Genomic DNA, 23,735 nt, shown 5'->3' on the forward strand with positions numbered 1-23,735 from the left:
ATTGTAGATTGACATGATGGCATCACAGAGTTGTTGCAGACTTGTGGGCTGCAGGAATCTCCTTTTCCACCACATCCCAGTCCCTTATTGAACTGGGGTATTGTGACGACGAAGGCCACTGGTGCAGAATAAACTCAATGTCGTGTTCAAGAAACCAGTTTGAGATGATTTGAGATTTGGTGGATTATCCTGCTGGACGTAGCCATCAGAAGCATGGTACATTGATTGCATTAAGGGATGGACATTGTCAGCAAGGTCAGGATCCATGTTTCTTGTAGTTTATGCCCAAGTCTGACCTTACCATCTCAATTTCGGATCCATCAACATTTTTCCGATCTGTTATTGTTCGATTTTGTCAAATTTTTGTGAATCGTAGACTGAGTTGATAGTTCTTAGTTTGCAGGAGGAGTACCTGGTGTGGATTCTTACTGTTGTAGTCCATCTGCATTAAGGTTTGACATCTTGTGCATTCAGAGATGGTGCTCCACTTACAGTACCTTGGATGTCTTCTCTTTTTCTGACAGTTTCCTGTATAGATTAGCATTTGTTGTGAGAATTTCCTAATAGATCTTCGGATTTTTGGAACCATTAAACCAGCCCGTTTGGAACCAACAACCACGCCATGTTCAAAGTCACTTAAATCCCATTTTCACCTCATTCTGATGCTCAGGTTGAGTTTCAACAAGTTGTCTTTACCACCTCTAGATACCTAAATGGATTGGGTTGCTGCCATGTGACAGGCCGATTCACTGTGTGTTGGCAAGCATTTGGACCAGCATTTGTACCTAAGGAAGTGACCAGTGATTGATGTTCTCTGCTTTAAAACCAATAAACTAAAATCAGCTAAGCCAATTCTGATAAGAAGAGAGGATGGACATCCAGCCAGAAATATACCAGAAGCTTGTTGAAAATCTGTGTGGCCAACGTACAACTGGCTAAGGGATATAAATTACAACCCGGAAAAAATATTTCAAATAGATCTATTAAAGGCTTTGTGGGTAACAAGGAGGACCTTAAAATATAGCAGCAAAGTAGAACATGACTTCAGCTTTGTACATTAATGACCTTTGCAGTTTTAACTTAAGAGTGTGGCTTTCTGTCAGGAGCAGGCTGAGAAAAGAGTCAAACTGAATTGAATTACAAATGTTACCTGCTGTTCAAGCTTCTGTTTGGAGTTTAGCTTTTTTTCATTCAGTGATTTGGACACATTTCAGTTGGTATTAAAATTACAGCCTGTGTGGGTTTTACCGCCGGCTCTGTTGACGACTGCTGTCAGTGGTCCATGACTGTAAGTGTGTGTACACCCCGAGGTGATTTAGCCGTGTTTATTAATGTTTGTGGTTGGAGCTCCGTCCACATTCTCTCTAATAGACTTAGGGGAGCAGGCTGGATTTGCCATCTGAAATAATAAAGTTGTCATCTGTCAGAGCGGCAAGGGGGAGGGCCCGGAGAAGTGGATGGTGTAGATTAAAGCCTGGATCGGCCTCTCCCCCCTTCAATTCCCTGCCTCTCTTTTACACATTCCTGTGCAACTAAACCTTCAGGTGAAATTGAAGAGCAGTGTTCTATTCAACTCGTGACCAGCATCCCAACATGCCCTTCCACGCTGTTTCTGCATCCTCCTGAAACATGCATCAAGTTTCTGTCCAGTGGAACATGGGGAAAAACGCTCCATGCTCTTATTGGGCAACACCAACGCACTGATCCTTGAGGAGTGTCACAAAGTCCCAAATTTAGAAGCAAGATTAAGATCAACTGCAGCCTTAACAACATCACCTGCTTCACCCTCTCATAATCTTCACCAACCCTCACACACCTTTTCCTCCGGTGGGTATTTATGATGTCCTCGGACCAAAATGGATGTCACGATTTTTCTTGGCACCAATGTGTCAGTCCTCCACAGTATAAATAACCCATCCCCTATCAAGTTCTTATTGCATGTGTCCCCCACACCCACATACACACACAAACAGGGGAGGCTTCATTGTTTTCACATCTGATGTAAATAGATCATAGTCTTTTTCTCTCAGATTAAATAAACTGTAGGGGGTTTATTTTAAAATATAACAAATGGTTAAACCTTTGACTGCTTTTAAGCTAATTAAATATGCAGCCATGTTTTTAATACCATGTGGATGTACTTGCTTCTAATATTGTGCTACCATTTCACAGCATATGTCAGTTTGAGGGAGTTTATGAAGTTGCACTAGTGTGGCTGTTAAGCTGTAAATGCTGGATACAATCTCTTCATGCTTTTACTGGTCTTATACAGACTTCTCAGGGTTATATCAGTAAACCACAAACATTTTTTCCTCAGTATTTATTGAGGTAGAACATTGTAGAGGAATTTATTTGAACCGACCTTTCTACATGACATCATTCAGCTTGCATCATGTTGCTGCTTAAAATATTCTGATTCATATTAAACTAGAATATCATTAAAAAGTTTATCCTTTTCAGTAATACAATTGAAAAACTGACACATATTCTTATATTTCAAGATTTTATTTCATTTTGACTTGCACAAATTGAAAACCCAAAAGTTTGTTTCTCAGAAAACTAGAATATTATAAGTGAACGATTAAAAAAATGATTTTTAATACAGACAAATCTGCCTACTGAAAGGTTTCTCCATGCCTTGTACAGAATGTGCAGTCAATACTGCATCACTGGTGCTAAAGAAACCCAGGTTGCCCAAGTAGCAGCTTTCACCTTGTTGGCATTGTTGGGTCTTGTGTCTCCTCATCCGCATGACTATACTCCATAGATGGCGTTAGGCTAGTGTTGCAGTACCCAACACCTGTCTTGAGACCTCATTTTCAAAGTCTTAGTCAAATTCAGATTCAAAAGTACTTTATTAATCCCAAAGGATGCGACTGTGGCTCAGTAAGAAGAGTAGTCGTCTTGCACTAAGGTTGTGGGTTCGATTCCAGCTTCCTCCTGCCATATGTCGATGTGCCCCTGGGCAAGACACTTAACCTCAAGTTGCCTACCGATCTGCGTATTGGTGTATGAATGTGTGAGCATTAGTGAGTGCGATTGGGTGAAACTGGCGCATTTTTACTCTGTCTTGTCTGAGGATTTTTTTTCCCTAGACCACAGTGCACAATCCTTTTTTACTGCAACTTGTTGTGAGTTTTTAAGTTTGAAAACTTACAAAACTCAAATTTTATTGAATCCCTTGTAACAGCAGCTACATTATTAGGAAAATGGCCCTGCATGGGTTGGGTCTTGGTCTTGCCTCCCTGGAAGGCATGGTCTAGCTAGGTGGTTTAGACAAAACTAGAGTAAGATCTGGCCCGATCCAAAAAGGCAACGGTTGTAGACCACATCCTGGATAGTTTGTGTGGGGCAGCTTTTAAAGCACTAACTCCACCCCTTCTGAATGTCTCCCAAACTCTTAAATAGGCTTTGCTTCAAAATCCTCTAGAGTGTGCTTTGCATATTCTTTCTGCCACAGTTTTGCCCCGCTATGTTACATCCCACTGGGATTTCTTTTTTCTTCATTGTTATTTTGTAAGTAAAGTAGTTAATTTATTTTTTTTTTGGTTTTAAGTTCCATCTTTTTAAAATGTGTAACTTAAGAAATGTGACGCAAAGTTTTTGTGAAATAATTTTGTGTGATTCAACTAACAAACATCAGCTGTTAAGGGGAAAAAGATTTTTGTTAAATTTCTAAGTATTTTTATACCCAGTATAAGTATTTTGTTTTGTTTTTTAAATCAAGGTAGATTTCTTGACATTAAGGCATTCTAGCACCACACACTTAGAGACAAGCTGGTTGCTTTAAAAAGGATTTTTGTTTTATGTAATATAATATATAATAAAAATGTCTTTACTTTTTTTTTTACTTCTGATATTATGTTTAGAAATATCAAAACACCAGTCAGATGTCAAGAACTGTTGTTATTAGGGGAAAAAAACAACTCTAAATCTTGTCACTCTGCTGGCAAATAAATTAAAAGAGCTTGCGTTTATCTTTATATTCTCTGCATAGTGTAACAAAACGGCTAAGGAAGAGCGGTTTTTTGGTTCTCCTTACAGAGAGCAGCAAGAATATGCATGTGTTTTGTACTTTTAATAATTTCTCCAGAATTGATCAGATGTAGACTTATTACTCATTTGTTTCTCTTCTTCCCCCTCAGGAAAGTCCTCCAGTCCACACGTGTGTGCTTCCCTGGCCCGTCATTTTGCCAGGTAACTCCCACAGCACCTGTTTATCTCCTCATTACTGCTACATCATTTTCAATTATTCTTGCAGTACCGACTTTAAAAAGTTTGTTAAGGTTTTGAATGATCAACTGTTAAATGTGGGTCATCCTGCTGGCGCTCCTAAAACGACAGCACCCTCATGAAACTAAATCCAGCCAACATGTTTGCATTTGATCCTTGCCACTCTCTCGCAATATTAAGTGCCTTTCATCACTATGAGTCCAGAAGTAATCCTTTAAAATTTGTATATGAGGAATACGTTTACCCAGAAACACTCACATGGTGCAAAGCTGAAGCAGAAACTCTGCTGAAAAGTTTCACATCTCACATTAAGTCATATGTAATATTTATTGTGGATTTTTGTGGTTTCTCAATATCTCCAGTCGTGCAGTCATGCGGAGCCTTGCCATCATCAGACAAGCTCGTCAGAAAAGGCAACAAAAGCAGTACTGCATGTATTACAACCGCTTCGGCAAGTGTAACCGCGGCACAAGCTGTCCCTTCATACATGATCCGGACAAAGTGGCTGTCTGCACCAGGTAACATCATGTAAAAGAACAACTCAACAGACACAAATGAGGGGCTCCTGTTTTATCTATACCTTTCAAAGCTTGTATTTTAGTCCATTTTATTATTTGCCAACTGCTGTTAAAAACAAATAGGTGCTATTGTTAACAAATAAAAATAGACTGAGAACTTTCCTAGACTAGTAAAACACACTTTAAGTTGTTAGCAAGTCAAGGACAGAATTCATCTTCATTATTCCTTGCTACTCACCACGTGTCTCTTGCTGCAAAGTGAGCACTTACAAAAACAAGACACCTGAAATTCAGCATGTGAAAAGTCGCATGTCACTCAGGCAGAGGAATTGCTACACAGTCAATAACTCAATGCAGTTTGTTTGGCTTCCTTAGGCAGATAACTTTTAACCAACTAACATTATTAATTAAATGTGATTGTATTGTATTATAACTAGTACAAAAATGGAATGTAAGTAATTAGGTTGGACTGTGTCTGTTTGACTGGATTCTAGTTTGTTTAAATGTGTCTGTGTATAAATCAGAATCTCTATGTCTTATTAGGCGCATTTCAGCTGACATATTTAAAGTGGCACTATTGATTTGAAATGAATTGAATACGAAACTCTGGAAACTCTGGAATTACACGCGTGGTGCATCTAAAACCTCTGGGAATTACATAAAGCTTTTGTAAAACCTTTATCACATGCAAAACATGTGTAACAATAATATTGTGTAGTAACACGCTTCACATGTAACAAATACGTTCTGTAGTAAAACCCGTAACACGCGTGGGACAACTTTTCACATGTGAAATGTTTTCTATGTGGTAACATGCTATATATGTGGAAATGATGTCATGTAACAGCATTTGTAACCCTTCTGCAGCATGTTTCCAATGTGCTGCACATGTGGAAAATACCTATTTGTATTAATGTGCCATACATGTGGAAATTATGTCAACAAACTTGTTCACATACGAAAGGTTCTTTCACATGTGGACACTATATCATGTTTGAAGCAGAAACTAGATTGAAGTTGTAGTGATAGCTGATATAATTGAGCATGGAATGAACAAACTCAGCTGTTTAAACTTAATTTTAAAAAGTTGACCTCCTTCATGTTGATTTCATGTCTCCACCAGACCTACCCCAAGGAGTCATCACTGTTTTGCAGTCTGAAGCAGTTCTTAAGATCACAACAAAATGATCTTCGAGACTATTCGAATTAAGCTGTTAGAACTTTAAGCTTTCTTTGTAGAGCAAGGACTGCCATTGGTTTATCAGATAAAATAAAGTGGAATAGATGTTTTTTCTTGATAAACAGAGTAATGATTTTTTTTGGGGTAAAATATTGGGAAAACCAGCTTATCTTGCCTCATTACATCCTAGCTTCTCTTTAAAAAAAAACTTTTTTGTGTTTTTTTTTCACTGCAGGTTTCTGAGGGGGACATGCAAGCAGGCAGATGGCACCTGCCCATTCTCCCATAAGGTTGCCAAAGAGAAGGTAATGTATCCACACATGACTGCCTACATGTTGGACAACTCAGTGTTTTATGGCTTTCATGGCAAAGGCCAGGCTTTGGTTCGCTGTGACGGTATAAGATGACAAGCTGCTGGGTACTGTTGTCGTGGATCGTCTTTGGGCTCCTGGCACGGCTCCTATTTCCATGGATGGAGCGGAGTTGGGAAGACATGACCTAGTGGTGGATTAGAGCCGCACATCCTCCAGACCATCTAAGCAACAAGATGTTTTAAGGGAACGGTTTTGATTTGATTCATACGTTTATTTTTTCTGTGCTATGTTTTTGCATGGGGAACAATCTTTACATCACACCTATCATCACATATGTGTAATACTTCTAAGCAGCAGCCAAATGCTAAGCAAATCATCTAAATATTGATGTGTGAACAGTGACATAATTTTGTTACAGTGTGATTTCAGACTGATCTTATCAAATTAATCTAACGCCATCAATTAAGCTTGAAAAAATAGTTGGCATTAAACAAGCTGTAAATGTTAAACTAAGGCGGTTAAATTATCCTGACTTGTTACTAAGCCTTCTTTGGACCATTTAATTTTAACAGATAGTCCTTTGTGTTATTTTATTTGGGGAGAGTTTAAACAAAAGTTGCTGCTGTTATTGAATTAAAAAGAAAAAGAAGCAGCCAGAGAACCTCCATAAAGTCTGGATTTCTGTCAGTTTGCTACTCTGAGGCATTCTGGTGTTTGTTAACACAATGCTAGGATAGAAAAACAACAGCAATGGCCTTATAAAGGTATCCTTTGCTGCCAATTCATCTGTAAAATATTATCAGAGCATCTCTAAACTATCTATTTCACTTATTTTACAGTGAGAAAGATTACAAACAAGTGCAAAACTTTTAAAACAGCTGCCTGTCTTCTCAGCAGTGGACATCCTAACAATTGCCATCCAAAATCAGTCTGTGCAATGCTCAAATAAATTACCAAAAACACAAGGGTTTAATCTCAGGCTTTACAGGCCTCAGATAGTTAAATATTAAAGTTGTTAAAGACTTAACAAGTATGGCTTTTTGGGAAAGTTGGAAAAAGAAAGCTTCTTCTTTCAAAAAGGTAAATGGCATATTGACTTAGGTTTGCAAAGTTGCATGTGAACTAAACACAAGGTGACTAAAATAATGTCCTTTAGACAGATGAGACTGGAGTAATGAACATTGCCATGTCTGGAGAAAACCAAACAAAGCATATAAGCATGAACACCTCATTTGCTCTGCCAAGCATGTTGGTGGAAGGACAATTATTTGGGTTTGTTTTGCTGCCATGAGACCTGGGCGCCCTGCAGTGAACTATAAACTCCTCTCTATACTGCAATGCTCTAAAGTCAAATTTAAGGCCATCTGTCCGACAGCTGTGGCTTCGCCCAAACCGGGGTCATCAAAAACACAACGATCCTAAAGACAGCAGCAAATGAATGAGAACAATGAGAATAGCTGAAAAAGAAAAGAACCAAGCTGTTGCAATGGTACAGTCAAGGTCCAGACCTCAACCTGAAAACCCGTGTTTGGACCTAAAGAGTCCGGTGCAGAAACAAATGTTGTTTAAAAAGGGTGTTTTACAAGTTGATGAATCATAAAAAGTATTAGTTTTTTCACACTATTTAATTGCACCTTATTTGTAATTAATCTATTTTTTTACAGTCAAATAGTGTTTGCATCTACAGTATGTGTATCTATCAGTATCTGCTGATTTATTAGAGCATTAGTGTCTTTTGTTACCATCTCGGAGAAAGTGTAGATACTCAAAGAAAGTGAAAGCTTTTTTTGTATTGACAAACAACCCAACAACAGGTGCCCCACTGCCTCACCCCTCTCACACAGTCCCACAATGCACCGCACCTGTGTTGGTTGTCAGCCCGCTGTCTGTATGTGCTAAGAGCCCAGCTGTCTGTTTGCAATGCCCCTCACCTCCAAACGCTTGTCCCCTCCCACCAGGAGATACACCCACTCTTATTTTATGCAGAGCCCCTTAGTACACGGCTAAAGTGGACGGGGTAATCGGAGGGGGGGGGGCTCTAGGGTGATGCATCCTGCACCTCTCCAAACTTGATCCAGACACCACCATTCCAGCTTCCACAAATACTTGGAAACCAGATACATGCCAGCCAACTCCCCTGGCCGCCGTGTCCACCCCTGGCCCTGGTCTGTGCACACATCCAGGGCACATAAACACATCATGAGAGCTGGCCGAGCTGCGGCCTGGATAAATATTTCTGTAGCAGTTAATTAGGTAGAAGAGATCCCATCTCAGTGAGGTGGAGCCTCTCTCACACCCATCCGTTTTCACTGAACTCCCTCTGTGATATATTTAGAGCAGGCTCCCCCCTGCTTGTCAAACAGGACATCTCTCTGCACACAGACACACATCCTGTCAAGACACACATCCAATTTCCCGCTGTTCCTGTCAGCTGCAATTAAGGTAATTTAGCTGCTCAGTGTGACAGATCGGCTGGCTCGTGGGACTCATCTGAACAGAACTGGACGGTGGTGTGGTTTCAGAACACCATGTATGTTTACAAAGTCATGTAATCTCATCCTCTGCTACTCTGGTCTCTCACTCTCAGTGTTGATGTTCCACTTCCATCTTCATGAAACTCTTTTAATAAATAACTGCAGCCGAGTTTTCCTTGTCAAACATGTAGATCAAGAATGTTTGTCACCATGCCCCAAACAACCCACCCCTGCCCCTATATGCTCTGCCCAATACATAGTATTCACACTTTTCCACAATGTGTCCAGTAACAACCACAAATTCCATTGTATTTTAGAAATTCTGTTATAGACCATCAAAAAGCAGTAAATAATGTGAAGGATACATGGTTTTCAAAATTCTTTTTACACAGATAAATCTGAAAGTATTTACATGTATAATTAACTCCTTTTAACATGATACACCCAAAAAGAAGACAAAAATCCAGCGCAAACAAATATCTTCAGAAGTCACCTAATTAGTAAACAGAATCTATTTGTCTATTATTTAATCTCAGGTATTATTAGACAAGCAGCCTGTGGTATCTTTGGTGGAGCTGCAAAGATCCACAGCTCATGTGGGGGGGATTCTGTGTACAGGACAGCTATTACTTGTGCAAATCTGTTTTTCTTTTTGGTAGAGTGACAAGAAGAAAGCCATTGTTGAAAGAAAACCATAAGTTTGAAGTTTGCCAAAGGCCACGTTGGGGACACAGCAAACATGTAGAAGAAGAAGATACTCTGGTCAGATGGGACCATAATTAAAGTTTTTTTTTGCACAAGTGCAAAATGCTCTGTGTGGATTCACACCCATGGTGATACATGGTGGTGGTAACACCATGCTGTGTAGATTCTTTTTTTTCCATCAGGGACAGGGAAGCTTTTCCAAGTTGAAGGGGAGATGGAAGGAGCCTTATAAAGGGTAATCCTGACAAAAGAAAACAGTAGCACAGGCCTGGAAGGTGCACCTTCCAGCTGGACATTGACCTAAACACACAGCAAGAGCTATACTAGGATGGTTTAGATCAAAGCATATTCATGTTTTAGAATTGCCCAGTCAAAGTCTAGACCTAAATCTTATTGAGAAGTATTGGCAAGACTTGAAAAGTGGCCCCCCATCCAGTCTGGCTGAGCTAAAACTAGTTTGCAAGAGAAAATGGGCAAAACTTACAGCTTCCAATTGTCAAAGCTGGTAGAGACATTCTCCAAAAGACTTGCAGCTGTAATTGCAGCAGAAGGTGCTATAACGTGATAAAATGTAAAAAGAAGTTCAAATGGGTATAAATATTTTGCAAGGCATGGTGAACTAATATAAAACTTTGAGGGATTATTCTCACCCTGTTATTGGCATGGCTTACCTCAGATCTTTGTGTGTCCACAGATGCCAGTGTGTTCCTACTTTCTGAAGGGAATCTGTAACAACAGCGATTGTCCCTACAGTCATGTTTATGTGTCTCGTAAAGCTGAAGTGTGTGAAGACTTTGTCAAAGGCTACTGTCCAGAGGGAGAGAAGGTAAAAACACACTAAATCAAATGACATTCAGATAACTTTTCTGAAATAGTGGCAAATTTTGCTCAAAGTTATACCATCTGAAATTTATGCACGAGCAACAATGTCTTTATGGTTCTTTTTCTTTAATCATGTCAAATTAGTTGGTGTAATTGGTTGCATATTTAAATTTTCCGTGTTTTAAATGCTTGCTGCAAATGTGCTTGACGTCTGACTACATGATATATCATTTCAGAGTTCTTCCTTTAAGCTGTGCTCCTAACATGAACATACAGGTTTATTGTGTAACATGTATAAGGTTCCACTGAAGTTAAACTGAGGCTTAGGTAAACAAGTGGTCTGGTAACCAACCACACACACACACACACACACACACACATACACAGTGACACACTGGCAGCAACAGCTGCAGGGGGTGCTGGTCCATAATGGCATGACTGTAGCGTCTGAGTGACATATTGAGGGCCTGATGGGTAACAGAAAGCCACTTACACATGACTCGAGATGCTCCAGTCATCCTTCACACACTCTCTCACACCCACACACACAGCATCCCCCTGTCCTTCTCAAACATCCCCTCTGCTCCTCCCCCCTCCAGCGTTTTACCTCGCTTTGTCTCCCCCTTCTGTCTTCCTGCGCTGCTCATCTTTGAGTGTGAAACAGATGCTTTTTCACACTGTCAAACCTCATTTAAATGGCGCATGGGGAAATGAGGGTATAGAAAACAAAAGGGATATTAATATTTATTCTATTAGCTGAAGTGCTTAGCTCTGTGATTTTCCCCTGTGTGTTTGTGCCTGAGTGCTTCTGTGTGTGTGTTTACGGAGCGCTTTGCTGTGAGCCACTGGCGGCTGCATGATGGATAGCAGGCAGTAATTATAGACGGGAAAAGTGCTGAGGATGGCACTCTGAGCCGGGCAGGCAGACACCACAGCAGCTCAGGGGTTAAGTCTGCTCTTCAGCTTCATTTCTTCTCCTCCTCCTCCTCCCCCCATCATCCTGCCTCATTCTGGCTTTGTCTCATCCTCTTTCCTGTCCAGATCTCCCTAAACTCTCTACTGTAATAATCTTGTTTTGATGCTGTCTCAGATTATCCTCTTAAATCCGGTTTTATTTCTCCAAATGTCTTTACATGTTAAAATGACTGTAAATAGGAATCATTGATTAAATCTGATCAAGTGCCGCTCAGAGCTCTCAGGATGTTGACTTTATATTTGGTTTTGATTTATTTATATAAATTCCCCTTGGGAAACGCTAGCTGCAGTCTTTATGAAAGCTCTTTGATGGGCTTTTTAGTGTAATAAATCACCCAAATAAAATGTTTTCACATTTCTTCCAATCAAAGTAAAACTAGTAAAAAGCTATATATTTTTTTCTAAAATACGGTGTAGCCTGAAACATTCACAGTGCTTCAATTTCCACTTTTGGTTTCATTAGAGACTTATTCGAAAACTGAGGTTGCTTATTTTTTAAATCTACAAAATATAGTCCCTGATGACAAAGTGAATACGTGTTTTCAGACATTTTTTAATTTAAAAATAATAGTACATAAGTATTTACACCCTTATGACACTGAATATTAAGCACAGGTGCAACCTGCTTCCGTGGCTCATTCTGATATTTCTACAACTTGGTTAGAGTACAACTTGTGTTTAAACTCAGCTGATCGTACGTAATTTGGAGTGGTCCCACAACTGGCAGTTCTTATCGGAGCAGAAACGAAACAATGAAGTCGAAGTAATTATCTGTAGACTTTTTTGGCCTGATTGTGTCAAAGCACAAATATGCTGAAGGATACAAAAAAAGTTTTCACAACCCTAATAGCTCATAAAGCTCTGTGGTCTCCATTATTTGGAAATGTAAAAAGTTTAGAATCACCAGGACCCTCTCCAGATCTGGCTGCACGATCAAACTTGAGTATTCAGGAATGAAGGGCCTTGTCCAGAGAAGTGACCAAGAACTCAGCTGACACTGAGGCAGAGCTCCAAACTTGTGGAGATAGGAGACCAATCCAAAAGGCATTGCTAACAACCTTCACCAATCAGGTCTTCATGACAGAGTGGCCAGAGGAAGCATGTCTGATAAGCAGCTGACTGCAGGCTCTACCCCAGCAGATAGTCTGACTCATTGACCAGCTTGTTACAGTAGTGTTCCTGCTTAAAGAACACAACAGCAAGAAGGTGCAATGTTCTGCCAAAACCACTTCTATATTTTGCTGGTGTTTATTGTATTTGTCTAATGAATTCTGCAGGAGCATTTTAATAAAATAAAGAAAGGTTAATCTATTTAAGTTATTAAATTCTAAAAAAATATGCTCTTACTTTAAAGATTTATTACACTTGGTCATTAGGTATATATTTCAAGAGTTTCTTTCTGTTAATTTGGTTTAATTCTTGCTTAGAACTTATGAAAACCCAACATTCAAGTTCTAAGAAAATTAAATCTGTACTGCACCTGCACTGAGTACTTGGTCTTGGCTTCTTTTGCGTGAATTACTGCATTAATGTGGTTTGGCATGGAGTTGATCAGCCAGTGGCATTGCTGAAGTACTAAGGAAGCTCTGAAAGTGGCTTCATTGTTGGGTCTGCTGTCTGTCTTCTTTCTCTTGACAGTACTCCATATTCTGTTACCATCATGAACCCAGGATAGCTCAGATATGTCGGAAGCTCTAAAGAGGTTTATTTTTGACCGAGTTTAAAGGGAGCATTTAGTAATTGACTGCTAAATCCATTAAGAATGTTAAATTAAACCGCGTCCTGCCCAGTGTTTGGTATCATTCAAAAGTGCTGTAAAAAAACAAGCTCAGTTTCACTTTTTGGCAGCAGTACTGTGCGACAGTTTTTCTTTCTGTTCTCTGCACGGACACATCCACTGCATCAACACTTTGGTTTCATTTCAATGAATTTAGACGATGCTAATTTCACTCTGATCACAGCCAGAAGAGCAGTGACACAACGAACCTCCATTTTTCTGTGTGTTTCACTCTGGAAGATGTGATAATGTGTCAATCTGGGCTCATTTATTGTTCCAGCTACTCTCTGTGAGCAGCTCTCAATAAGTGTTGGCTAAATGCCTGAGTTGTAAATGCATGCGAGTTCTCTTTTTTATTTTACTGTCTTCGACATCTCTCAGCCTCCCTCCTTCCCGTTTTCTGCCTTGCTTTTTTTCACTCTCTCTCTTTCCTTTAGTGAATGTGCTGACTCCTCCTGGTTTTGGCCCAGCAGAGAGCCCTCTAATAGGCCCCAGAGACATCCCAGCATTCCTTAAATCAAGTGGAAAATTGTTAACTTGGTGTGGAATAAAGATGTTCTGTTCACTTTAGCTTTTTTTCCTCCCATTTTCTCCTTCCCTCCCGCTCTGTCTTTTTATGAAAATGAAGATATATGGCGCTGGGGAGGGTGGACTGAGACACTTTCTGCTTGTCACGCTACTTCTACTGTAACCCATCATAGTCCCACAGAAATAAAAACTCTTTACTTTTTGGCAGTGTGAAACGTATCACAAACCTGGAGCACTTGTTCTTCCCCTACAACATTTCACGATGCTGGAGCAAACAGAGACGGACAGATATGGCCATTGTTTTATGCACAATCCTTAGATCATCCAAAATCCTGGGTTCTCTCTTATGCTCTCTTCTCCTCAGCTCACCTACATATGTTTGGGGACTGAGATGGCCATGAAAGAAAGTAGACTTTATGTGCGGTGAACCATTTTTGTGTTGATTTTTGTGTCATTTTCCTGCTGGACGACCCAGTGACAATCCATTTTCAGATGCTACCAGATTTCTCTATTAAATTCATGGGTTTTCAAAAAGGTTGTAATGCCATGTCCTCTAAACAGTAACTTTAAAAAACTAAACTTTTGGTCGATAAACAGGCCTACAGCGTCACAAATCTTCCATCATACTAAACAAAGGACATGAGGTGCTTTTCCCACAGATTCACCCCTTGTCTCACATCAGACCCACCTGAAGTTTTTGTTTTTTCAAAAGCTCAGTGGTCTCATCTGACCAAAACAAACAGTTCCAGGTAAAGTCCCAGAAGCATTTAGCAGACTTCACGTTTCCATTTGTAATGGTTAGACAAAAAGGTCTCTTTTCCTGCCATGCATCTGATCCATCCACTTGGTATTTAGATAGTGTTTAATAGGTGTTATGGGGACTTGGTGATGCAACTCTTTGCTGCATATCCTAACAGTGAGTTTTGAGATGTTTGTTTATTTGCTCCAATTCACAGCAAATATCATCTCAAGGCTCATTATAAACAGGTTCAAACGGTATCCAAATATATAGAATTTGATTACGTTTAATTCAGATCAGTCTAATTTGGATCCAATACCATCCCATCCCAAAGTCAGAGTTCAATTCAATTATTATACTTAAACAGTACAGTCAAATGCAGTTTGATGTCACTTGGTAAAAAGTTGTCTAAGGACGCCAAGTCGATTTCATTGAGTTATTGATTTGGCTGCAATCCAGCATACTGAGGAAGCATGGGGCGAGAGTGGAAAGAAGTGACTCGTTTTAACAAGAACCAACCTCCAGTAGAACCTGACTCCATATGACTGGCCACCTGACTTCACCAGCTGAGGGATGAGATGACAGGATGAAATTACCAACAAATCTCAGAAGCACTGGCCCAGGAGTAACAAAGAAAGGATTTAAAGATAATAGCAGTAATTTGATGACTTGAAAAGAAAAATAAGTTTGCAACAAAATGCAATAGAAATTCCACTTTCTGATGTTTCAAAGCCTTGGACCATCACTTCATCATGATTGCTGTTGTGCACTTTTAGTAATGGGGCCAGACAGTAGATCAGATTAGATGTTTCTAATTTAAAAATACATTTAAAAAAATATGTGTAAAACTGTTGCAGATATTGTACTTCAGTGTAGTTTCGGTCTTTTTAAGTGATTTCAGTGTATTGCATGTTTTAGTAAAAGGGGGTAGAATTGTTCATTTTTTTCTTATCCAACAGAAAATGCACTTTTCAGATGTTCGAATCCTCACATGAAAGAGGCTCTTTGTGTTGTGAAATATCAGTCCTACATCTACAATTTTTCGAAATCTGACGCTCATTTCAGGGTTTAGTAACACAGATCGGCAGAGAAGTTTGCAACCATGTCTCTATTCCATTACTACAATATCACTGGTAAGTTTCTAAAATTATTTTTAGAAGAGTGTTTAGCCAAAGCCATAAAATGATTCGCAACATCTGAGCCTTCAGTGGGTTGAGTAGTGACGTCTGAACCAAACAGAGCACGACTATCATCTCTGACACCTGCAGCAGCAACGATTTGTTTAGTGAAACGTTGCGTCAAAACCGCAGGCCTATAAGATGATCCGGAGAAACATTTGACAGCGAGCTGATCCCTGGTTGCCCTGTGTCCCAGAGGGGCATAGGAACATGGGTGTGAGGGTGGTGAGAGGGGTTCTGATGGCAGAGAGTCTGGGGCCCCCCGAGCTTCCCAGAGGGAGGGAACCCAGAGTCCGCAATGTTCCTGGAAAATCGATCTCTCTTCTCTACACACACTGCGCAGCCTGCAGGAGTGAATATAATTAGCTTCTCTGACAGGTGGGAGGGATCAGATCTCGTGGAGAATGAAGCTACCAATTTACACCAGTATTGCACACTCGGACACACTCAGTTGCAAACGTGTGTGAACACTCACACTCCCATGCACAGCCCTCTTCTGAATAGCATTAAGTTAAACCAACTTAGTCCGCTCATACATTACAAGGTAGTGTGACGGTTTTAACAGACTCGATAAGTATCCCTCTTCGTCAAACAGTTTATTTGTATTGTTTTTAGATATTTCACAACGATGGAATAAATATCTGTCTTCTTGCTTGTGCATCAATTCATATTAAAATACTTCCACTGAAAAAACCAGATTAATTCAATTTTAAATCTGAACTACTCTTACTCCATACCAATTAAGGGTTTTATTGGGTATTTGTCATACATTTATTTGAAACCTTTTTTATTGGACACAATTTACCCTTCAAGCCATTGATTCAGTTTGTTATTTTTAAAATGTCATTTCTTTTGTCACTTCCTGTCTTATGCGTCTACAGTGTGGCCTTAAACAATAGAGTCGAAACCGTCAGGGGCTTTCCCATAAATGCTTGCATTTTAACACAGACCATAGATCTGAAATGTTTATATTTGTTTATTGAGAATGATGATGGTTCACGCATATATAAATGTAATGATTTTGAATTGTTTAAACATTTTATTTTACGATTTTAAGGAATTTGCAGGTTTTGCGCTGTAAATGTGCAAAGAATGATCTTCATTGTCCTGGAAGATACTAGAGTGTCCATCACAGTTTCCTGACTTGAACTCTAATAAAAGTGGTATTTGAGAAAGGTGATTGTGCCGTGCAAACCCAAGAATATTAGTCAACTGGAGGTCTTTGGCTATTAGCCGTGCACCAAGCTTTATGGAGATCACTGTTAGAACCTTTTATCTAGATACATTTGCCGAACGTCATAGGAGCAAAACGTTGCTGCACTAAAGAGTAGTTAAAAGAAGCTTATCATGAAGGCGTTGAAAACACTTGCAATAAAGTTGCCATATCACCAACTTCACGGTTGTGGCTAACACCCAATGTAAAAAGGACGTAACCTCCATTTAAGTTTTAAATTACAGGTATTGTTAATTTGCAAAATATTTAGAATTGAATGTTTGTGAGTGCTAAGAAAATCTTTAACTCTGGGCTTATCTTTGATCATTAGTGTAAAAAGAAACACACTCTGGTGTGTCCGGACTTCTCTAAGACCGGCTCCTGTCCACGAAGCTCTCGATGTAAACTACAGCACCGCCAGCGGGTCAAAAGGAGCGCCAGCAGCACCTCCACCGTTTCAGACAAGAGAGGTTGCTCTAAAGAGCCTTTCAAGAGGTTAGGGAGGCAACTGGATCTTATAACTGACACATTACAATCATTGTACTCTTTCCTGTAGCTTCTGCTAATCTGTTTTTCTTTCTTCTAGGCCTCATCTATCGGTCGTCATACCTCAGGACGCTAAGGCGACTCCAGGAACACCCATTGCTGGCCCTCTCGCTCTGCCGTCCTTCATCTCTCTCTCCAGCTCTCCAGAGGAGGCAGATGCACCGGATTCACCTCTGGCCGACCCAACACAAGTCAAAGGTATTAACCAACAAATCCTAACTAATCCTCCTAACCAACAAATAAGTTCTCACTCAGAATCAGACGCAAATTACCGCAGGCGTACGAAATCAGATCCACAAGCCATCATTGTTTGGTATTTTTGAAAGGGGTTCACCCTATAAACCTCACACGTATGGTTTGGTGTGCTCCTGACTGCTGAAGTGAGAGTGAGCACCACGGTGAGATCAAAAGAGCTGCCTGAGGACTTCAAAAAGAAGATTCTGGCAGCTGACAAGTGCTAAGTGATATAAATGGGTCTCAAATGAATTTGTAGACTAATTTCTGGATAATTCCACTATTCAGAAAAAAATTGTACAAGAGGAAGACATTCAGAACAACTGCCAACATGCCAAGATCTGGCTGCCCAGGCAAGTTCAAGCAAAGCAGGCTGTGATATGATGAAAAAACTCCAAAAACATCATCACAGGAACTACATTAGGGTTTTGCTACTGTTCATATAAAAGTGCATGGCTGTTCAGACATAGAATGCCCAGGTTAAACATGAGAGGTGCGCAAGGAGGAAAATTTGCTCTCTCAGAAAAACATGAAAGCCAGACTGAAATTTGCAATGGCGAACACAGATCAATAACAGACTTCTGGAAAAATGTTTTTTGAAAAGATGAGTCTAAACCTAAATTATTGGACACCAGAACCGAGAAAATATTTTGTGTAAACCAAATACAGCTTTCTAGGGAACTAAACTCATACCAATTGTGAACCATAGAGTTGGAAGTGTGGTGGTTTGGAAATGCTTTGATGCAGCAGGACCTGATGTATCCGTGGGACACATGGTAGATGATGGATTCTGTACATGCAGTTGGTTTGGAAATCTGGCTAAATTCAGGGCTCGTTTACAGGTCATCTGGGTTTTGAATTGTGTTTTCTAGTCTTTAATGAACTGGGAACAAACTGTAACTGCTTCCACCTTTGTGGATCAGACACGTTTGAAGTTTTTAAGTCAGAATCTTCCTCAAATCTTAACATCCACTCATTTCTGTTAAGTGCTTGCATATGAGAATCATCACCCCCAATGTTGCTTGTATTCACGTTGCAACCCATGTGGAACACCTTGACTAGCACAATATAACACTGGAGGAATACTGCATACTAAAATCATCCTGATATTTCATGGGGTTGAGGAAGTGGTTGTCTGACTGAGCTTCAAACATATAACGATGATCAGAGTCACAGAGTGTGATGTTGCTCCATGGAAGAAGCACAGAGGTTTTGGACTTGACCGAGGCTCGGCTCAGCTCTCCGATGACAGATCTGACAGATAGAGGATTAGGGGAGAGGCCGCTTCAGCCCGATCACTCTCACCCCCTCCTTTCTTTCACCGGGATCCAACCATCCACCTGCTGAAGGCACACACGCACATGTACATACAGTTTTATCTGAGGGAAGCTTAGCAAACATGAGCAGAACATTTGCTTTGAGAAACACATGACACATTTTATTAAGTGACACAGCTGACTGAAAAGGTTTTACTTATTATAATAAAATATTATTTTACTGCTTTCGTTTAATCAACGCATGAAAGTTTGTGAACTGAGAGGAACCCAGAGGAAAAACACACATTACATGAGGACAAGATGGAAACTCCAGCTCTGATTGGTCAGCTGTACTAGCCTGATCAGACTCTTGTCTTTACTTTTGAGCCCTACTGATGTCTAACTACATATTCACCATGTCAGAACATTTTACACATAGATGTTCTGTTCTCATACAAAAAGATTTTTTCTTTTTTAATTCAGTTTTATTCATGTATATCATGTCATCTTACAGCCCGGGTCCAATTCATATCCAGTTTTATGGATCCAAATTCAATTCAAATCACTTGAATTCATTATTATTATTGTCTTCTGTTCTCACCGAAAGCTATTTTTACATTTACCGTTAAAATATATTTTTTGATGGGAACATTTTTAAGGTTTTAAAGGACTTAAAGACTGAAAACAGTGAGTCGGACATTGTGTGTGAAAATGACATGACATGGTATATCCCCCTATCAGTGTTTTAACATCTGACAAGATTTGCCTCAACCATGAAGGCCTCAAATATAAGACTCAATAAGAAAGTTAATTACTAAGAAGAAATGTTTAAACATGGCTGAGAACACTGAGGCATCCTCTGTATTTGGTCACCAGGTTTGCACACATTAAAGGTCTGATTTTACCCATTCCTCTTGTCCAGAAACTCTCCAAATCCTTTACGTTTTGTTTTTTTTGTTTTGGCTCCTGCTTGGTAACTCAAAGCTTCAGCTCTCACCACAGCCTTTCTGCTGCAGGTCACCCTTTGACCTTAATGTGCGTCTTCTTTGTTCCCTGTATGTTTTGAGTCACTGTCATTATAGAGGGCCTAACCCTGTTCATCTTAACTATACTGATGGAGGAAGGTTTCTTGGCCAAGATTTTATGGTTCATAGTCATGTCCATTAGGCTCTTAATGTGGTGAAGTCATCTTGTTCATTATCAGAAAAATGCTCTAAAGCACGGGTGTCAAATTCCAGTCCTGAAGGACCGGGGTCCTGCAACGTTTAGCTGTGCCACTCCGTCAACACGCCTGAATAATATAATTAGGACATTAGCAGAACTCTGCAGAACTTGAGTGTATGAGAAGGTCATTTAGTCCTTTGATTCAGGCGTGTTGGAGGACAGTTGCAGGGCACCAGCCCTCGAGGACTACAGTTTGATAGCACTGCTCTAAAGCATAATGCTCTCATCTCTGTGCTTGACTGTGGGGATATTTCTCTTGCTCCAAACATGATAAGTTGACTTTATGCCAAAGAGCTTGATTTTGGTCTCATCTGAACAAAGCACCTTCTCCACAAGCCTTCTCTGAATCATTTAGATGTTTACTGGCGAACGCTAGGTGGGCCTGTTCATGCAACTTTTATGGCAAAGGACTGATGCAGAGTTTTACCATCTGTCTTCTTGTTGACTGTCGCCCAAACTGTCTTCAAATCATTAACATGCTCCCCCCATTTAGTCGTAAATCCATCTCTTATTTTTCTCATGGTCATCTTTACCCCATGGTGAGATTTTGCATGGAGCTCCAGAACAAGGGCAACTGATGGTCATTTTGAATTTAATCTGGTTCTGAATAATCTCACCAACAGTAGTCACCTTCTCACTAGGAGTCTTGCTGAAGGTGTTGGAGACCATTGCTGCCTTGTGCGAGTCCATTGTCTTGTCCCTGACATTGTTGCACAGCTCTTTGGACTGTCCGTGGTGCTGGAGAGGTCGAAATGGATTCACGGTGGACAAGTGTACTTTTTACATATTATGAGTAAAGTTCAATAGTATTTGTAAGACCAGATACTTATGTCTCCCTTCTGTGACTGGGTGCTTAAAGGTCGATCAGACAGGTGCAGCTGATCCAGGTCGCTGCTGCCCACGTCCTCACTAGAACTAAGAAAGTGGAGCACATCACCCCAGTTCTAAAGTCCCTACACTGGCTCCCTATAGCTCAGAGAATAGACTTTAAAATACTTCTGTTAGTCTATAAATCACTGAATGGCTTAGCACCAAAATACATTACAGACTTGTTGTCAGTGTATCAACCACCCAGACATCTCAGGTCTTCTCGCTCAAATCTACTCTGCAGAACCAGAACCAGAACCAAACATGGAGAAGCAGCTTTAAGTTCTCATGCTCCACTAACCTGGAATAAACTCCCAGAAAACTGTAAAAGCGCCAAAACCCTAAGTTGCTTTAAATCAAGATTAAAAACTTATTTGTTTAGAGTGGCCTTTGAATGTCTTATCTAAACATTATCAGTTAAGTTTTCAGTCCATCATTCTATTCTCTTTATTTTTTTAATTACCTCTGTTGTTTGATTTTCTGTATCATCCTTTTCTAAACACAATAGTTGAGGATCATTGCATGGAGACACAGAGAGCAGCAATTTCCTCCTTGTCCCTCTACTCCTGCAGTCCAGCTGCTTTAAGCTCTTAAGTATTACTAATGACTGTGTGCTCCGTGAGTAACACACTGCACCACCCAGAGCCTCATTAAAGGTGGAACTTGGCCAACCAAGCTCCTCTTCACTTTGCATAAATGAGCTCAGGCATGATGTATCACTGCACGCTCCTCCATCCATCCCCGCTGTCCCGCTCTCTTCTTCATTTACTCATCAGCTGAGACATCATCGCTCAATGTTTCAGCAGGATCCAACATGAACTGGATCAGAGGCAGTCACACAATACAGCGTTTCATTTTTACTAATGCTCCTCTTTTCCTTTCTGTTCTTCTCCACAGAGAGAAAGCTGCAGATCAAACCTCGACTGAGAGACCAGAAAGACTGAGGCTGAAAACATGTCACCAATCTGGGATTGTTTGAACCCCTGTCCCTTTCCCTCAGGGCCTGAAAGTTTTATCTTCTCTGTGTGTAAACAGATGTTTCGTGAATTCGTGTATAATTTTTCCCTTCAGTGTAACTTTTAAATAAATTGAAATAAAACATGAACTTCAGCTGCATGCTGCTTCCCAGACGTTTCTGTTTAAGCCAGTGTGTGGCGGTGTTAATTGTTGATGTGGGGTGTGTTTCTGCTGAGGGCATCACATGATCCGAGCGTGTTTGTGAAAACTTTCATCGCTGAGGTGGTGACAGAAGCAGCCGGTGCAGAGGAGACACATGAGCACGGAGTGACTTCACCCTCGGCCGGCCGCAGGAGAGCCACACTGCAGACTGGAATCCGTATCTCTTCATCCTCGTGTTAAAGTTATCTTCCAGACATACATAGCAGTCGGACGTTTCCGTCAACGTCGAAGCCCCATTCAGCCTGGATTAACATATCACTGCAAAGCATGTTAAACGTTCCAAAATTAAACAGATGTTGTAAACCTGGTGGTTAATGTGATCCACAATAGCAAAGAATGCAGTGTTGCTATTACAAAATAAATTTAGCACATTAAAATTACCTTAAAAAAAGACATTAAAGTGTTCAGTTGTTACTCAAGAAGACAAATCCTACATTTTTCAGCTTCAGATAAAGAAAAACTAATTACACGTATGAGAAACTTGCAACCCTGACGAATGGAGATATTTTGCAAAACAAAAAACATTTTGCATGTTTTCATCATTGGTTTTGGTGAGAAGACTGTTTTTGTTTTTTTTTTCTTGTTTTTTTTCTTGCTTTGCAAAGTTTTTAAGGATTTATTGGAAGAATCACCTTTGTGCAAAATTTTATTAAAAACACAATTTTGCCTTGTGGCTAAGAAAGACCAACACATGATCGAGACGTCTACATGAAAAAACTCACTGATGTCAAACTGTGGATGTCTTAATTTGGGGGGACGTCTTTCACCAGTGATGCCTTTTTAATTAATATTGTTACTGGGAATCATCTAGTTTGGTACTTGAAATGGTAGAAATGGTTATTTGAAACCAAGTACTGTTTCCTGCAATCAAAGATCCATCCATACATTGTCTTCTGTTTATCCCAGAATAGGGCGCAGAGCCTAACCATTTCAGGATGACAGACAGTCTACACTGAGAATGCCTGTTCTGGTCTGATCACAAAATGATTTCATTATATTTATACAGGTCCTTCTCAAAATATTAGCATATTGTAATAAAGTTCATTATTTTCCATAATGTCATGATGAAAATTTAACATTCATATACAGGTCCTTCTCAAAATATTAGCATATTGTGATAAAGTTCATTATTTTCCATAATGTCATGATGAAAATTTAACATTCATATATTTTAGATTCATTGCACACTAACTGAAATATTTCAGGTCTTTTATTGCCTTAATACGGATGATTTTGGCATACAGCTCATGAAAACCCAAAATTCCTATCTCACAAAATTAGCATATTTCATCCGACCAATAAAAGAAAAGTGTTTTTAATACAAAAAACGTCAACCTTCAAATAATCATGTACAGTTATGCACTCAATACTTGGTCAGGAATCCTTTTGCAGAAATGACTGCTTCAATGCGGCGTGGCATGGAGGCAATCAGCCTGTGGCACTGCTGAGGTCTTATGGAGGCCCAGGATGCTTCGATAGCGGCCTTTAGCTCATCCAGAGTGTTGGGTCTTGAGTCTCTCAACGTTCTCTTCACAATATCCCACAGATTCTCTATGGGGTTCAGGTCAGGAGAGTTGGCAGGCCAATTGAGCACAGTGATACCATGGTCAGTAAACCATTTACCAGTGGTTTTGGCACTGTGAGCAGGTGCCAGGTCGTGCTGAAAAATGAAATCTTCATCTCCATAAAGCTTTTCAGCAGATGGAAGCATGAAGTGCTCCAAAATCTCCTGATAGCTAGCTGCATTGACCCTGCCCTTGATAAAACACAGTG

General features: G+C 40.0%; 1 protein-coding gene across 1 annotated transcript in view; it reads left to right on the top strand.

The window, feature by feature from the left end:
- The window catches only part of zc3h3 (zinc finger CCCH-type containing 3), a 74,095-nt gene extending 52,196 nt beyond the window's left edge, over positions 1–21,899 (top strand). Inside the window, exons 6-12 of the mRNA XM_047375135.1 lie at positions 4,146–4,197; positions 4,596–4,751; positions 6,167–6,236; positions 10,119–10,250; positions 16,988–17,151; positions 17,243–17,400; positions 21,681–21,899. Of these exons, the coding sequence (XP_047231091.1) occupies positions 4,146–4,197; positions 4,596–4,751; positions 6,167–6,236; positions 10,119–10,250; positions 16,988–17,151; positions 17,243–17,400; positions 21,681–21,727 (779 nt within the window). The 3' untranslated portion in view covers positions 21,728–21,899. The remainder of the gene's footprint in view (positions 1–4,145; positions 4,198–4,595; positions 4,752–6,166; positions 6,237–10,118; positions 10,251–16,987; positions 17,152–17,242; positions 17,401–21,680) is intronic.
- The last annotated feature ends 1,836 nt before the right edge of the window (positions 21,900–23,735 follow it).

The sequence above is a fragment of the Girardinichthys multiradiatus genome, chromosome 9, assembly GCF_021462225.1.
Source record: "Girardinichthys multiradiatus isolate DD_20200921_A chromosome 9, DD_fGirMul_XY1, whole genome shotgun sequence".
Lineage (NCBI taxonomy): Eukaryota > Metazoa > Chordata > Actinopteri > Cyprinodontiformes > Goodeidae > Girardinichthys > Girardinichthys multiradiatus.